General features: G+C 38.7%; 1 protein-coding gene across 1 annotated transcript; it reads right to left on the reverse strand.

The window, feature by feature from the left end:
- Nucleotides 1-198: 198 nt before the first annotated feature.
- Nucleotides 199-17,681, reverse strand: thbs3a (thrombospondin 3a). Its single transcript, XM_036583359.1, has 24 exons — nt 17,566-17,681; nt 17,381-17,476; nt 14,656-14,862; nt 13,969-14,222; nt 12,841-12,943; nt 12,646-12,672; nt 12,478-12,560; nt 12,307-12,358; nt 11,025-11,173; nt 10,781-10,921; nt 10,362-10,436; nt 9,965-10,117; nt 9,745-9,855; nt 8,353-8,460; nt 7,991-8,150; nt 7,048-7,166; nt 6,015-6,067; nt 5,413-5,615; nt 4,752-4,930; nt 4,239-4,287; nt 3,766-3,962; nt 3,251-3,423; nt 1,553-1,692; nt 199-819 (listed from the first exon to the last, which is right to left on the reverse strand). Exons 1-24 carry the CDS (start codon nt 17,606-17,608, stop codon nt 758-760), a joined length of 2,937 nt encoding a protein of 978 aa, XP_036439252.1. The 5' UTR covers nt 17,609-17,681; the 3' UTR covers nt 199-757.
- Nucleotides 17,682-18,559: the final 878 nt, after the last annotated feature.

Below are 18,559 nucleotides of genomic sequence, written 5' to 3' on the forward strand. Positions count from 1 at the left end.
ATAATTAACATGTTGATTGAAATTATTGAAAGAATTTAGATATTTCGCAGTTTGTTTAAACAATGTACGAGAGATGATTAAGATAAAAAATACAACATTCTTTTGTTATTGCCGATGGTAACAGTGAGTTCTAATAGTTAACTAGCTCTATTTAGCAGAAACGTGTACACAACAGGGACAGGGATGACACAGGTTGGGTCATCAGAAAAAGAGTGTTATTTGGCAAATCGGTATCTTAAACACATTATAGCTTATGATATTTACAAATGTGGGACAACAAAGACAGGGCAGCAAACTGCCCATTGATTCTGTCCTACAAGGAACAGTCATCCTGTCAACCTTAGGTATCATAGTGAAGATCATCATATAACACATCTTTACTCGTCCTTCCTTTTTCTCGCTACTCGCACATCACCAAACGCACATACATACATACACACTCACGCTCACTTGCACACACCTTTATACATGGCCTGCGGCTCCTCCCTGTTACAGCACGCTCATTCTTATAGTAAAAAAAAGGTCAGTTTGTGCTTTCTGTGCTTTCGCTTTGCCTCTTCAGAGTCAGAGGGATGTGGTGTCATTCTTTCTCTCCTTTGATCTTGTGTTTCCTTTCACACAAGAGCTCAGCAGTCTCACTCATGCACAGCGGCCGGTCGGGAGACTTGGAGCGAAGTGTGGAGACTGTGTGAGAGTGTGTGTATCCATGTGAAAAGGCAGTGCAGGTCAGGGTGGCCATCTATGAGTCTTTCATTCCTCACACTTGAATGTGCATTAGAACTTGTTTATGATGTGGCTGGAAGTCATCAGGCACCGTATCTGTACAAAGACAAGTATGAATAGTTTAAGTGCTGTAAATCTGTATCATCCTGTGATGTCTTTGTCTTGTAACACCACAATTTAAAAAATGTATCAATAAAGATTTCAGTTTTTGATTCTAGAACCAAAAGTTATTACTAATTTTACTACTACAAGTTCTACTATACTTTCAAAAAACTGACCCTTCAAAAGTTCTTTAGTAAAGGTAATGGTTACATAGAGAATTGTGACGACTCCAGCAACCATTTCGATGTTTTTTTACATGGTTAAGTGGTTCTTTTGTTTGATGAAAAGCCTGTTAGCTGGTTTTTGAAAGAACCTTTTCAAGAAATTTCTTTATAGCTCCAAAAAAGGTACCAATATTGTTGTGTTACTATACAGAACACTTTTTGCTAAGAAAATATTGCTGAGTATTATGAATTTAAAGATGAAATGATAATATCATCAGATCCACAGTTCCAGAATGTTCAAATTCAAATTGTGTGCCACTTTAATTATGCTACAGGTATCTCCATAGGGATATGATGGAATATGATTATGTTCTCTGCTGCATCAATACTGCTAATAATAACAATAACAACAAAAACAATGATAATAATAATAATATTGATATTATTATTATTATTATTATATGTAATATCCTTAGTGAAGAACCTTAGGTCAAAAAAAGGTTCCCCTGTAACTCACAGAACCTTTTCTGTGTGCTATAGAAGCATGTTTGCTTAGACTGTACCATTGCAACGGTAGCGTAGGTTGGACCAGATGATGTTTTCTTGAGAGAAGCAGAAGACTCCAAGTCGTCCTCCTCTCATGGATGTGTCAATCACCACATCAGAGTCTGCCACCATCTCTGTTCCCTCATAGAGCTTTACTCTGCCATGTGCACAAACACAAGAGAAACTATGTTAACCAAGTCTGCCATTAAGCTAGACCTCGGAGTTCTAGATTTCTTATACTAGACTCAGCTGCACTTCAATAACTCGAGCGATATCTGATTATTAACATAATGCTAGATTTGAGTAGCAGTCAGTGTAAGATCACGCACACTCAGTCAAAGAGAGACATGGTCGGGACAGGATGAGCAAAGGCCGTGGTCGCTGGTGCTTGGGGTACAGCAGTGGAGAGTGCTGTAGGAGTTGGAAGGATGACGTGATGCTTTAGGGAAGCTGTGCTGAAGTGAAATGTAGTGTATGTGTGTGTGTGTGCTGAGCTCTATTCACTCCTCTACGTGAATACAAAGCAGGTGTTTCTCTGTGTGTGTCTGAAAGAGCTTGGAGTTTCACAAAGCACTGGCTACGCACACACACAAGCCTAACAGAGGGCCTCCCTCCATCTCCTGTAAGCAGTAATGTGCACAGAGGAGTGAAAAAACTGTTTTGAATCCAATAACAACAGTTTTTCAAAAGACTTAAAACTAAATGATTTGGGATAAACTATTCTCTATGCATATGTATTTGTATATCTATGAATATATAGTCTGTTAAATCTTCTGCACCATATTATTTTTATGATTTTCTGGAAACACTTGTGTGTGACTACACCTAATTGGCATAACACTAGATTACAAAGGTATACGATACAGGAAATCAGGCATGTTCCTCGTTCTCTACAGTCCCTGTTCTCTCTGTCTCTCGCTCTGTTTCTCCAGCCTGCCCACTACAGTAGTTTCCGTTGGATCTGCATATCAACAGGCACCAAGGAAATTCTTGCCAAGGATTTCATTGGCATGGCAACCACAACAATGGAAGGCCAGGGGGCCCAAGCACTCAACAAAGTCACAGAGGTTTTGGAGGGCTGGAGGAGTAGAGGAGGGGGAGCTGAAAAGAAAATTTTAAGGACAACCAGCCAGACCCCCCATCTTCCAGCTCACCAATGAGGATTTTGTTCACTTCCCATTGGAATCAGTGCATCTATTAACTGTATACAGCATAGCACCCTCTAGTGGCTAAAAGGAGTCTTCAAGATACACTGAAACAAAATGGTTTAACACATTTTAATCATGTAAAATCAAAGTGTAATAAAAGTATATATCTGTAGATTAGATTTTTTAGTCATGTTCTGTACATAATTAGATAGATACTGTAATTAAATATGCATTATAGGAGATAAAAATATATGTACAGTATTTCAGGAGACTGAAATAGTACTTGCAAAATTTTTGCCATCCCCCCGTGCCCCATTATAACGCTGCTTTTCAATATTTCATGATATTTGTTTAAGATGTCCCAATAAAACGTGTGAGGTCATAAACAAAAATGTGCGGTCAGTAATATTTTTGCAGATTATACAAATACTAGCAGCTAGAAACTAGACAGACCACATGTTTACTTGGAGCAATTTCATGGCATTGAGGAATGCAAATGGTAGTTTAGGTCAAGTTTGTTCTTTGGAGAGCTGGTCCTAGCACAGGCCCAGTTTCAGACAGACTGACCTGATGTAGCCGACTTGTGGCCGGTGACTGAGCTGCCAGCGGTAGGAAGTTTTGTCTTTCCAGCCGACGTTACGTGGGTCCTTCCACAACAGCTTCACCTCACCCTCTGTGTCTCCTGTATGCCACAGAGCATTACGGAGAAACTCACCAGGCCCTGTACGGGACTTCACTGCCTGCAGGGAGAAATAGCACACCAAAGGTACACCTTTATTACAGTGTAACTTATTAACAAGTAAACCAAGTATACCAAGTGTCTCTAATTCACAAACACAATACAATACTTTAATGGGTCTATATGTGGGTCTACACTTCAGTTCATTACTCCACTCATAACTTACATATTAAGTTTCACGGTAGTTATTGAATACTGAAATAAAGGATCATGATAATTCACTGGAATAATGCAATAATGAATCATGACACTTCATTGGGTAAAAGTGTGGCTTTTATTGGGAAAACAGTCCCAAACAAACTGAGCTTTGCCAAAGTAAATATAATCTGACTGGCATTTCTACCTTAAGCTGTAGGCCAGGCTCGGCCAAGGCTCGAAATGGTATGGACTGCCAGTAGGTTTGCTCCGTCTGTTTCCACATCACCACATAGAAGCTGGAAGAGTCCTGGTAGCCGAAAATAAAGCCAGCGTAGTCATCATCAGTGACGGTGTTTATGTGGAAAGTGCCCTCAAAGTCCACTCCATTAAATGCTGTGTAGCCTGCAGATGGTGCAGTTTTGAAGACAAAGACAGAGGTGAGAAAGTACACTGAAAAACCTAACATGTTATCTTGCTGTACATTATCACCATACCGCAAAAGAACTAACCCATATGATAAAATCTTAACTTATATGTAGGTTGACACTAACTGTGATAGTTACATGACTGTAAATATAAACACTTGGTGATTCTTCTACCACTGTGGATGCAAATGTTGCTAATGAAGGGAAGGCAAGTGATTGGTGTGTAAATGCTGGGCTTTGAAAGATTACCTACCAACTGCCAGTCCAGGGTCACTGTTCATTGTCTGAACAATCTCCATACCCTAAAAGTCAAACAACACAGCACTGAATAAGATCTTATTATTATTTTAAGGTTTTATTATTGTTTCTTATTATTATTTGAAGTAATATTAATTCTCACAGTTAAATTACATAAACATAGTTAATTTTTTATCCTATTTATTTGTGTATTTATTTTACTGATTTACTTATTTACTTTTTAATCATTGTTAAAACAAAAGAAACAGGCAGGGATAAACACTGCATCATGCTCAATAAAAATACTAAGTATCATAAACATGACAAAAATAATAAAAAGGTGCAGTGATTTAACTAGACATAAACCTTGACTGAATATAAATCTTCTTCTGCCAGATACATGTTAATTCACATTCTCTGTTTGAATTAATTATGTAACACTTACTCCTGAGAAAAACACACCAGGATAGGTACTATGCAGAGTTCTGAGCTCTACAATGATTACCCTCCTCAGACAGGTGGGGCTCACCTGGTTAAGCACCACCCAGTTGGGATCAATCTGGGCATCACCCTCAGGGTCCAGTATGACAGTCTGATAGGCCCTGAAGTCTGTCAGTGTGACCTCAGCACTCTCTGGACACACGTCGATCAAATCCATCACTGCATCATTGTCAAAGTCATTCTCACACACATCTCCAACACCGTTGCCTGTGAAGAACAGGAGACACAATGAGTGAAAAAACGGGATTGGCTTGAACTCTGCAGATGGTTGCTGTCATACTTACTGTCTAGGTTGAAAAATAAAAATTTTTTTTTATTCAATTAAGTAGGTAATAACCCTAATCATGATCAGACACTGTGTCTCTATCTTGGCATATATATATATATATATATCTTGTGGCTGAATCAAATCCTCACAAAAATGTTTCAACATCTAGTGTAAAGTCTTCTCAGAAAAGCCGAAGCCATTACTGCTGTAAAGGGTGACAAACTCCCTATTAAAACCCTTGACTTAAGAAAAAAACACTTCATAGCAGTTCTCTTTAAACTTTTGGACATAGAATTTGGAGTTCTTTTGCATATGACATATTCATATCATATTGCCAACCACTAATACAATGCATGCTGTATGGTATGTGCTGTACTGTTTGCTAAAGCTGCAGGTAAGGAATTTCTGCTGGGTTCATTACCGTTTGAGTCTTTCTGGTTTGGATTAGGAATAAGCCGGCAGTTATCAGGGCCAAGACCTCCTAAACTGTCAGCATCAGGGATTCCATCATTGTCATCGTCATCATCACAGTCATCTCCAATACCGTCATTGTCTGAGTCGAGCTGAGAACTGTTGGGAATATCGGGGCAGTTGTCTCGAGTGTCCTGGTGGCCATCCCCATCACTGGTCAAAGAAACAGATAAACAAAGTGGGCTACGCCGAACACATATACATATTAAGCTCTCCAGCTGTGGAGCTTACTGCATGTTGTTACTGGTCAGATACACTAGGTGGCGCCAAAGCAATGTGGTCAGGCAATTTGAATCACATTACCTCACACACAAGTAGTTCAAGTAAAGCATTAGGCCACCCTGCATTTTGTGGTTTAATAGATCAATAAAGCTTATTTTTGGCTTTATGAATAGTTCCAGGTGGCGTGCGTAAAAGTGTTTGTGTCTTTGCAAATAAACAACTTAAAGCAAGTACTGGGTGACAGCTGAGTCTCAGGCACAGCAAAACAGATGAGCCAATTTGTGTGTGTGTGTGTGCAGGGTGTGTGTGCACACACGTGCTGAAACTTACGTGTCTTGATTGGTATCACACACATCTCCCACAAGATCGTTGTCTATGTCAGTCTGCAAAGACATAATTGTTATAATACCCGTTTCATTACATTTATAGTAATTAAGCTGGACTCCAATTAAAGAGATCTTGTTTACAAACAGAGAACAAAAGTATGTTTCCAATTTGGTTTCCCAGGCATGAATAAAGCCTAGTCACAATCCATTTGAAGTCTAGGCTTAGGCTTAATCTGGTCTGGGAAAGAAGCCCATAGCGTTCAAGAAAAAAGGCCATTTGTGCTTTAAAATGTACAGCTAAAACATGTGGTGAAAGCTATAAACAGCAATTAAAGGGGATTTGCACAGTTTTTCCAAATTTCTGCATAATTCCTTTACTGAGATGTAAACAAAGTCATTCAGAGCAGTTTGATGTAAACAGGTTCATTGTAGAGAAACTTTCTGACTCAGAGTTCTTTACAATAGTGGTGTTAGAAACCAGGTACTGTGATGTTTACAACACAAAATGACTTGTGAACCTGCATGTGTCTTGAGTTCTTATATGTAATGTCAAATATAGAAAAAAGTGGGGGTTTTTTTGCATTATTTTGCCTAACAATGCCCTACATGACCTCTCTGCCATGAGTGGATTTATAAAATATATGTTTTAGGGTAAATCACTATCTCAAAACTACTGTAAAGCAATTTCTCAGACATCAGGTAGTGCTACTGGTAACTAATTTATGCAATGACATTAAGAGAAGTAGCTTTTATGGAATTAAATGCTCCCTATCACCACCGTTTGAACAATTCTCCACACGTTTCTCAAGAACAGGGTAATAATTTACATCTTCATGATTTAATTATGCAGTAATTAAAAAAAAAATGGTGGAATTGCCTTTTAAGTGTAAAAAAATGTGAAAATGTGAGTATGCTGGAATCTGTTCTGACAATCCAAGAAAACTGCTTTAATAACCTCAAACCTCTGAAAAAGCAATAAATAAGGCCTTTTTTCACTATTCAAGACATCATGATTCTACTTTGTGAAGTGTGAGGACCTGCATGGGGTTGCTGATCTCAGGGCAGCTGTCACAGGCATCTCCCACTCCATCCCCATCCCGGTCTGTCTGCATGGGGTTTGGCACTTTGGGGCAGTTATCCAACACATTCTGAACCCCTGCGACACACAAACACACACACAGACGCACATCAGACACAGATGGGCAGAAACACACTATTATTACTATATTTCCATGTGCTGACCTAAATGTTAGTGTAGCTAAATCCCTCTAATAATATTCCTAACCCTAACCACATCCAGAAACTGAACCCTAACCATTACCCTGAGCCTAACGATAATCCTAGACAAAATCCTAACTGCAACCATAACCTAAAGGCACAGAAAATGTTTTGGAGTTTTCAGCTTTAAAAATAGCTTTAAGTACACTGCTCTTTACATTAGGTGAACATAATGCTTATTTGCACAACTGTAACATAGAAAACCTCCCTTATTGTATAACTATGTAAGTCCTAATATATAATTGCACAAATGTTCATTTTTACAAACGTTCATATCATTTTGTAATATACTGTGAACAATAGTTATGATATGTCTCGTCAGACCATGTGCATATGTACATATTCACATATTCATCTTCTTAAGCTCCTTTCACATTTATATCTACTCTCTTATTCTTTATTCTATTAGTTCTGTTTTTTTCCACTTAGTTACTGTTTTATTGTCTTTCAAATATTTGTTAATTGTCTGTGTGCTTGTCTGGTGTGTTTAATTTATGTCATAAATGTGTGCACTCACCTGGTATCTATAATATACTTGGTGAAATAATCTGATTTTGACATTTCATGACAAATGGATCAATAGAAGTGCTCCAAAAATACTTGGAATAAAATCCTGTTTAATGTGCACTAAATTTATGAATGCTCTTTTCTTTCTCCTGTATAAAGTTACCATTTCAGGAACAGAATCTTATATCATCTAACCATCTCCATCGATGTCGTTGTCGCAGGCGTCACCCTCTCCATTGTTGTCGGTGTCTTTCTGGTCAATGTTGGGCACGTTGGGACAGTTATCACACGCATCCCCAAAAGAGTCAGTGTCCGAGTTCTGCTGGTCTTTATTAGACACCAGCCGACAGTTATCCTGGTCAGTTAAAGACATCAGCATACAGTGATCACACCTCACTATATACCAGTAACACTACATTCCACAAAATCAGTGCTATGTTCACATGCAAAACAGCAGCGGAACAACTGTTTTTTTTATTTAGCACAAAACAGATGAAGGTAGCATAATTACAGTTAGAGAAATATTAGACAAAAGATGCTATGAATCTCCACCATACCTCTACATTCTTAATGCCATCTCCATCAGCATCCTCATCACACTGATCACCTATACCATCATTATCTGCATCCTCCTGACCTGAGTTAGGTGTGTAAATACAATTATCCTGCAAAAGAAAATGACAAATACCCAAAGATCATGCACACACACACACACAAATGAAGATGATCAAATAGCAAGACTGATGTTGTAAAATTATGAGTTCATGAGAAACGTTCAACATCTACTACCTACTACTAGATGCTTACACTTTAAAAGATGTTATTATCCTCTACAGTAAAGATATGAATAGCAGATATAAGGCTGAAGTAAAAGAAACTTGTCAGGAGGAATCATGTTCTTTTTTCTTTTATATTTTATTTGTTTGCCTACTTTTTCCCCAATGTTAACTGTTGCCAGTTCCCACCTGATATCTAAGTGTCCAAATAACCTAATAGTTATCAAGCTGCTTTTCATGCTGCTGCTCATGCAATGTCAAAGGACAGCTGAACCCACTTAAAGGAGAGCGCTAACCACCCAGTTCTGTATACATGACCACCTACAATTGGCTAGAATTGCTCTAAATCAACAAAGACAGAGGACATGGTCATCTTTCCCACCCACTAAGAACACAGCCAACTCCTGGCCACAGACTCCTGTGGTTGTGGATGCAACTTTCTTATCCAACTGTTCCACTTAACAGTCAAAAGGAGTCTTTTCAAATGCAAGCCAGTAGGAGAGGTTAATAAGATAACACAGTTATATGCAAAAGTTTGGGTATCCCTGGTCAAACCGCATGTTCTGTTGATTTTCTAAGTGAAAGTAAGTTAACACATCCTCTACAGTAAATACACCTCTGCACATTTGAATGCACTATTACTGTTTTGCTGAATTTAACATATTAGGGGAAAAAAACACAAAATGCGGACTGTGCAAAACATTATGGCACATTTAGCAAGACGTTAACTGGATATTTGTCTACTTTGCCATTATCTTTTTATTATTTTTTTACCAATTGTTTCATTTCTGCTCCTGTTCCTTATGATATCAAATAAATATTGTTGTCCTTTCAGTATAGTTTTCCATCATTTTTATATTGGGTACTGCTGTTTATTGGTGCACTGTTGTTTCAACTTGTTAGCAAACTTCAGATAAAACAAAATCTCAGGACAAGCATTGGAAATGTCAAGTATCGCAATATTACATTTCTGCCATATTGCCAATCCCTATAAAGCAGCACTTTGCTTTACTACACTACTCAGGGCAGAGGATCTGACCCATGCTAACTTTTCAAATTCACAAAAGCAAAGGCAGCAGTTATACTTTCACTTGCAGCATACACATATAAAGCTGTGTGAAAAGTAACAGGCAAAAAGTACACTGGAGTGCAGGCAGTGTGATGATTTCAGACCTGTTTGCAGTGCTTGTCATTGTCCATGCAGGGAAGGGAACGGTCAGGGTAGCCATCAATGTCCGTGTCTTTACCACATGTGTTCCCATTACCAGCCCAGCCCACATTACACTGAAGAGAGAACACAGCAACTCCTCAATCCAATCATTCAGTACTGCTCAGCTGAGGAATGTGAATTATAAGTAGCAATTAAATAGTAAAAATTTCATAATTATTTTACCGCACAGGACACCTCCCCATTCCTCTCAATGATGCAGTGGGCGTTAGAATCACAGGGGTTGAAGCTGAGTGTGGCACAGGACTTCCGAGGAAAACAGCCAGCAGTCTGATTACCTACATACCCAACTTTACACTGACCACACCTAAATGAACCCTGAGAGAGAGAAAACGGTAACGAAAGAGAAATAATGAAAATTGACTGGCAATTTTACAGCCTCTGGAGTTCTTGATTTTCTTTGTTTGCATAGAAAGTCTGTTTTATTTATACAGTCTAGGTAGGTAATACTGAATCAGTTTATATGTAATTTAGTCAATGTGTTCCACCTGATCTCATTTTGACATTCAATGTTTTATCAAATTCTCATGGTGCCAGCTTCTAATTTAACATTAATACTTACAATGGTGTTTATGCAGACAGAATTGGCTGTGCAGGCATTGGCAACTTCAACGCATTCGTCTATATCTAAGCATTCCTATAAGAAAAAAGTCATTAATATAGGAGAAAGATGTTGTGTGACAGCTTGTGTATCATAAATATCCTCCACACACAGTTCTAAGAAAACTACTACTTTCTAAAATATGGGAGTTATTAAATCGTTGCTGTTGAAACAAAGCCTTTTATCCCCAAAATGGAAAAAAAAACATTTATTTAACATTTTTACTTCTTAATGTAATGATAAGTAATTGTGGACCATTTCTGTTGATCCATTTATCATGAAATGATCACACAATGTAAAGAGCAGATTTTAAGTGATGTAAACAAAAATTACAAGGTTTTGATCTGGCAGTGACAATATGCATGTGTGCTTCTTTGTACCTGTTTGTGGTTCTTGGCATACTCCAGGCCAACCCCTGAGAGAGGTGGACCCCAGAGTCCTTGTGGACAGGGCTCACAGCTGAAGCCCTTCACTGTGTTTACACATGCACTGGGAGAGTAGCAGGGTTGAGCCAACATGCACTGAGAGAGACAAAGCGCAATTATATTATTGTATGTGCATTTCATTCACGTTATCTAAGTTGTTGATTCACAGCATTTGTTTTTACCTTGGAAACATGCTCACCTCGTCAATGTCATGGCAGTGGGTACCGTTGCCGGTCATTCCCTCAGGACACGGCCCGCAGCGATATCCTGGGAACTCAAACGTCTCCATGCAGGCCACACCCTTAAAGCAGGGATTGGGCTGGCAACGGGACCGAGGCTCATGAAACCCTGAACAGAAAAGCAAAGAAAGAGGTCAGAAGAAATTATTGGTAAGTCTTGGTATAAGGGTGGGTGATATGGCAACAAACAGGAGGACACTTTAAGACATTTTCATGACACATGACCATGATATTGTGAATTTACAGTTGGACAAGTTGTATACAACAGCAGTGCCACACAGAACAGAAAATAATCAAATATTTGGTAAAAAAAAGATTACAGCATAATAAGCTAACATTCAGTCATCTGACTGTTACTATTCAGTTTATGCAGTTATTAAACATAGGTTGTTGTTTGCAGACTTATAATTGGTCTAAATCTGTATTTTAAGGATATATGTTGTTCACTGTTCTAGAAGTACTGATATTCATTCTCATATTCTTATGTTCTCAGAAGAGTGTACCTTGACGTATTTATAACTCATTGTCATATTGCCAACCACTTTGGTAAAGTTTTGTAGAAATAAACAGATCAGGTCTAAGATTACAGTCAGGATGCTGTGAGTATCAACTGTTATTTTAAAGTTCTGAAGTTGATTTTCTCTGATTTTATTTAAAGAGCAGAGAAAGTCATCCTGACTCAGTTTACATGTGATTTATCTCTCTAAAACTTTCTTTCAGGGCTTAACAATTTGGGGGGAATATTTTATTACATTGTGATAGTGATTTGTATTTCAATTATTTTCTTTAATTTAAGGTCTGAGCCTGTTTTTTTGTCCAAGATGGCCAGAGCATCCACTTGAATGCTGAACATAGCCTGTCAGACTGCCAGTTAGTTGTGGTTGTGCTGTCATGTACACAGCACGTGGGTGTTTGTTTGCTTCTGACTCCAAGTCATCTGAAGGCAGACCACAAGCTCTGTGTTATTAGGTTAAATTTCCCCTTTTAAAACTTAAGGCAATGTTGTTGATAATGCATGTAATAATTCAAACTGTAGATCATGCGATTTGAAAATTGCACTCTTGCATATTGTGATTTTGATATAAAAACAATTCATTCTTCAGCTCTACTTTCTTTTACAGAAATGTTCAGTATAATCTGCCAGGTGAGTTCTGCTGCTCCAGTCAGGTGATAAGTGTATTTTTAAATCCTGCTGTTTATGGATTTCAGGGACTCCACAGAGAGAACTGCAGGAACACTCACCACACACTTGGCACTCCAATATGGTGTTCCTAATGAGAGACATCTCCTTCACCTACAGTCAGCAAAATGACATGCATATTTAGACCGATCCTCACAGAGTCTAATAAAAACAGATATTTCCATAATCAATGTGCATGTCTTAAACTCCCACACACCCACACAAATGCACACCTGTTCTCTGATGTCCTCTCGAAGCTCACCCAGGATCTGGTTGAAGATGAGGAGCTGTCCAATCAGAGCTTTGGTGTGATCGCCTGTGACAACCAAACAACATTTGCATTATGTGTCTGTCTTACAGTGTACCCACTGACACAATAATTGTAACGGCTATAATCTCACCTAGAATAGAGTTTGCCTCCCCGTTCACTGTGATCAAAAGCAAAGAGAAAGATTAAAATAAATAAATAAATCCAAAATTCAATCTTTACATCTAGAACTTACCACAAATGTTCACTGATGCAGTTAGAATACCTTAGAATCCACTGACACAAATAAACCATTGTAAACACTGTATACGTGAGTCTGATATATTACCTATATTGTAGGCTGAGGAGTCACCCTGAAAAGGGCAGCCAGTCAGAGCTCCTGCTTTAGCTACACTGCCCCCTAGAGCCAGTTTGAGGGACTCCACCGACCCCTGCAACCACAGAGTCATGCTCAGACAAGCAGCAACACACTCATCATTTCTATCCTTTATTTTGACTATTTTGGCTTATTTCAAGTTGGCCGTTGAGCACTCTCTCATACAGACATGCCTATTTAAAATCTAGCTGTACGTGGTTTGATATTGTTGCTGAACTGTGCATTTTATTATTAAATTTAGTACAATGAGAGAGCATGTAGAAGGCTATTATTAGCCCCTTAAACTCTAAGGACTTGTCAGAAGGTCTAGATTTCAATTATTTACTCTTCTAACATACATGGTGTCATAACAGTTACTGAGTAATTGATCTATCCATGCTCTGCTCACAAATGCATTTTCTCATAGCTACTGTTGTGAAATTCAAAAAGCTTTACAGGACTTTGGTCAAAATCCCATTCAATGTAATGCAAATCAGTATCACTTTATTAATTTGAAATATTTGTTTTTACTTTGTATGTGTCTGTCAGGACAAATCAAATACAGTTTATGTTGTGTAATCAAGATTTCTAGGGACAAATGCCCGACTGATAGGCTAAGCAGAAAGATCACAGGCTTCAGCACAGCTAACACTGCAATCTACACCACTAGTTACTGTAGAACGGCTGAGATTTGCTGACATTTAACATTCACAACAATATACACTAAACTGGTCATAGTGTGAACTTTCATACATATACAAACAAATAATACATACACATTTAATTTCTAATGTATTTGTGGGAAGAGAATGTAATGTCAGTTAATAATAGGCTGAAAGTGAACATGAATCAAAAATGAGTTTTTCTTCGTCCAACATCCCCACATATCACTGAGTGAAACACTCAGCTACCTCAGAAGGCCCCTCTGATACCATCATTCACGTAGAAATATGTTCTGAAAGGGAAATTTTACGTTGACCAAGATTAATAAGTGAATAATAAGTCTCTAAGGTGTTACGGTAAAGGATGGGTGCAACTCAACCATGGATTAAAAACATCCAAAACCCCTAAAATGCCACTAAAATGCCTCAATAAGCCCACCTGAAGCCGAGCGTATGCCTTGTAGCCGTTCCGAATCTCCACTAGCTCCGCCTCTGCAGGCAGGGGGACCAGTGGGGGCAGGCGCTGGGCGGAGTCAGCCAGACGGCAGTTGACGTAGAGCTCCAGGCTGAGACTGTCTCTGCGTAGGCCACCCACGCGTAGGATTATGGACTGAGCTCGGCCATCCGCAAGGTTAGCGCTCTGCAGGTTCACTGTGTGCAGCTTCCCATCCTCACGAATGTACCGCACCAGAGCTGGTAGAACAGCCATTTAGTAATTACAGACTTTATTATCAAGCACCTCATACATGCATTTGAAACCAGATATTAGCAATTACAAACCAGTTAGTAATATGCCAGTGATTACAATGTACCTAACTTTGCTATTATGTAATCAGGGATGATTTATGTAGTGCAATGGGGCCTTTGTGGAAGGAAAAAAGAACATCAATGGGTGCTAATATTGTAATAGAGGTTGATGGTTACACTCTGGTGACCCCAATATTGAGTCTTTTTAAGAGGAACAGTAAGAGCGTTGTTCTTAAGACCTGGCAGTCATTAGTTGTACCTGTCTGACCTGTCCTGCTTCAGCTAGCGCTGCAGTGTGCCATGCTATAGTACAAAGAGCATTACAGTATCCAACACTGTCATCAGGTTTGACATTTAGTCTTAAGCCTAAAAAAAGCACCTTTGTTGATCTTGCCCATGATGGCGAGCTCCAGGTACTTCTTATTGTCCTGCTTATTGTAGAAGCCCAGGAGTACTCCACCCAGTTTGGGAGGCAAGCGGAAGGTGGAAACGATGTAAAGATCGCTGAAAGTCTTGAGAGCTCCAGACATCTTCTCGACAGCAGCCACGTTCTGCTTCACATCCTGCAGGGCCAACATGTCTATCACTGAAACACAGAACAGGAAGATTTTAGTGTTGTCTTAGGCACTCGCACCTTATAAGCAATGGGGAAGTGGTGAAACTCTTCCAGACAAGTTTAGTGCTGCTCCTAGTAATCAGTATTATTTCTGTCATGTCAAAAACTCATAACTCTTTTTTTCCTGTTTTTTTTTTACACCATTTGAAAATACTGGCTGCCCTTTAGATTTTGTGCACATTTCATGACCAATAGACCAACAGAAATGGTCCAAAATTACTTGGAATGAACATTTAGAAAGAACGTTTTTTTCCTTTTTCCTACCATTTTCAATTCATAAATGTAGTCAGAAACACATTTTTAAATGTTGCACTGTTGGTGTATTTTATCCATCCCAACCTGTTCGTAAACCTCAGAAACACAAAATATCTGGATACATATTATGTGTTGTGAAAACATTGTCAAATATTGTGATGTTATGTTTTTGCTGTATCGCCCAGCCTTAACGGCAGCTCTTTTTTATATGATGTGATGGAGAAAACTTATCTTACTTGTGTAATCCCTTTCTTTTAGAGTGGGGCTGTCACTGTTGACTTTATGAGGACTGGAGTAATGCAGCAATTATTTTTTTGATGAATGGAATAATCTTTTTTTTTCTAAGGCCAAGCAACAGTATCATAACATCTTGCATGCCTTTTAAAGGTTCAAAGATATTTTACTTAAAACATTAAAAAGGAAACATTTGAAGAGCTTCATATATACATTAATAACACTATATAAACATGAACAAAAATAGAAATAAACTATATGGAAAAAATGCATTTAAAATGTGTCCTTTAGATTTTATTTCCTACTGTTTATCAGAGGATCTGCAGGTATCAGCAAATTCAAACTATGGTTTTTTCAACAAAATGCTTTTTGAGCCATTTTTAATGCCATTTTGTGAAATCTTTACTGCTGCTTTTAGGCAGTTCAATATCTAATAGCTTCACATATTATATAGCAGCAATGCAGAATTATTTAATTAAGTAACCTGAGAACCCCCTCTATGACAAAGCTAATTTTCACCAGCACTTCAATTGAAATTATACCGTTTTTGTTAGCAGCAAGCTAGAAATTAATACTTCAGTTCTGTCAATACTTAAGCCAGCTTTACTTAAACATGGATATGGGAAGCATTGTAAGCTTGTAACAGACACCCAAGTGACATTTTCTTTACTTTGTATGTTGCCGTTTTACAAAATTAAATCCTCGGTAAAGTCTGACATCTTTATAATGATCTATAGAGAACTATAATAATGTTCACAGAGAACGTAAATTTGAAGTGAGTGATCAATTTTTATTTTAGCCCCAATTTTAGAGAAATATTTGCAAAGCAAACATGAGTGCAAACTGCCTTTCTGTGTTTCACTCCTTTTAACCCTTTAAATGGCCAGGACACGCTGGCGGGTACGGGCTTCCACTCAAACTGACAGTTTGCATTGTTTTCCATGTCATTACTTAATAAAAGGTCTTTGGATGTAATAAGCCTTGGAATTTAAGGGATAAAACTCTTCTTTAATACAAAGAGGTTTAGCATTACCATCACAAACTGACCCAAGTACCTCTATCCATAAGTGTCAAGTCTACACCATGTTGGGACACCCAGTTCCTTCCCAAGCAGCGGGCTAAAGAGCCCTGCTAACTTTTCCAATAAATCTCTCCCCCTGCCCTTCGCCCTGCCTCTCCTTACTCACTTTTGACATATTGACTCACTTACTATCAAAACGTTTATACAATTGGCTGTGGCAGGCCAGCAGGAGCACAGCCAGGAGAGAGCTGAGTGTGTGAGGCTGAGGTAAGGACAGAAGGAAAGAATGAAATGAGAGGCAGGAGCAAGCGGCAGTGGGAAACCTCCAGGCTCGTAGACTGGAGTCTCACCCTCAGCCTTCATGCTCCACTAGGAATCCAGACACTGGACAAAAGCTGCCAAAGGCACCAGTGAATGGAAGACTTGAGAAAGATCAACACATGGAACACACACGTATTAAAGCAACCACATTAAACGTGGAAAGCATTGGCTTTGCGCATTTAGTTTGTATGGCATGAAGAAGGCATTTCTGATTTGATTTTGAATGAGTTTATCTACATTATCTTATTTAACACACTGCCTGTAAGCAGCAAAATAATTAAACTAGTAAACCGGTACTAAACCATTATACTGAAACCCAGGCTCTTAAGGCATACTATGGAAACCAGAGCATTTGGGTCCAAAAAATCAATCATTAATACAGTCATGAGATACAAAAAAGTCTATGGTGATCCTACAGGATTTTCCACAAGACTTATCAGAATCTCACTGTAAATTTGGACAAACAGTTTTCTACAGGTATTCTAGATTACTACAAGACAGCACTACAGACATTACACAGATGTATACAGCAAAATAAAAATGAATAGTTTCTAAAAGTATTAAATCAAGTCATTTTGATAAAGGGTGAGTGATCAAGAAAGTAGATAAGTAGATAAAGTTAGTAGTTGGTTTCAGCCTGAGATATAACTAGCCTACCTTGTGGGTCTTGTTTATCCAGAGGTTCACCCCAGCAGGCCAGCTGCACCATGCTCAGTATAATCCAGGCTGGCACGCATCGTTTAGCATTCATGTCTACGGAGAAAGAGCGCAGGACTCACTCAAACCGGGATAATGACAAACTCCAGTCAGAAAACAGGGGGAGAAAAGTAACAGCGAGTTACGGTTGTGAAAGCAGTGAAGTGAAATGCTCCTGAAACTGCTCATGTAGAAAGCGTGAGAGGGGATGTAGTTGAGTGATGTAGTTGGGTCGAGCAGCCAGCTGCTTCTGCTCTCTCACTCAGAGAGAGAGAGAGAGAGAGAGAGAGAGAGAGAGAGAGAAGCAGTAGCCTAGGGGCGAGTACTTCTCTGGCGCTCGACTGCTTAATTAGCAGCTGGATAACAGTGTTTGCTAACTTCTCTGACTTTGTTTTCTGAGAGATTTGGTCGCCATGGCGACTAATTTAGTTCGCTGCGTTGCAGAAATGTAAACCATTTAAGAGGATTTTGCCATAGGAATCCCCGGGAGAACATTTATCAGAAACAGAATGAAATAAATACGAGTGGTAGCTACGGGATAAAAGTACTGGCACATACATAGCTAACAGGCTATTCGGTGTAAATACACTGATTACGAAAAGCATTTCCTGTTTATTTCAGTAACGTTACTGTTTCAATTTCCCCATGACAGTAGACTGTTCTTAGTCTGGTCTCCACTCTATCCAAGTCTTTTGGCTCTCCTTTATAAACCTAATGTGTCTGAGTCTATAAATTTTCCGCCCTACGATGAACTTCAGTAAATAAACAAGTTCTCTGTTCTGTTCTATTGCTAATTCTCTCCCAATTACGCTTTAGTATTTTTGAATGCCGATTTTTCATAATAACATCACTATGGATTAATATGGATTCTGAACCTCATTAGCGTGCTGGGACGGGACAAGTCTTTTCTAAAAGACAAACACAAAAACGTGTTTACAGAATACCTGTTAAGCTACAAACTTAAATGATCTTGTGTTCAGCCAGTGAGTTGCTCCGCTCGCCAACCAATCGCTCAGTAGCAGTAATGCTAACTAACCAGCACTCAGTAGCAAATAAGTGAATAAAGGATTCTTTTTTCAGTAGTGAATAAAGGAAAGTCCTGAATAAGTGGTTAGAAACTATTTGAAAATTTCGTTGTTA

The sequence above is a fragment of the Colossoma macropomum genome, unplaced genomic scaffold, assembly GCF_904425465.1.
Source record: "Colossoma macropomum unplaced genomic scaffold, Colossoma_macropomum, whole genome shotgun sequence".
Lineage (NCBI taxonomy): Eukaryota > Metazoa > Chordata > Actinopteri > Characiformes > Serrasalmidae > Colossoma > Colossoma macropomum.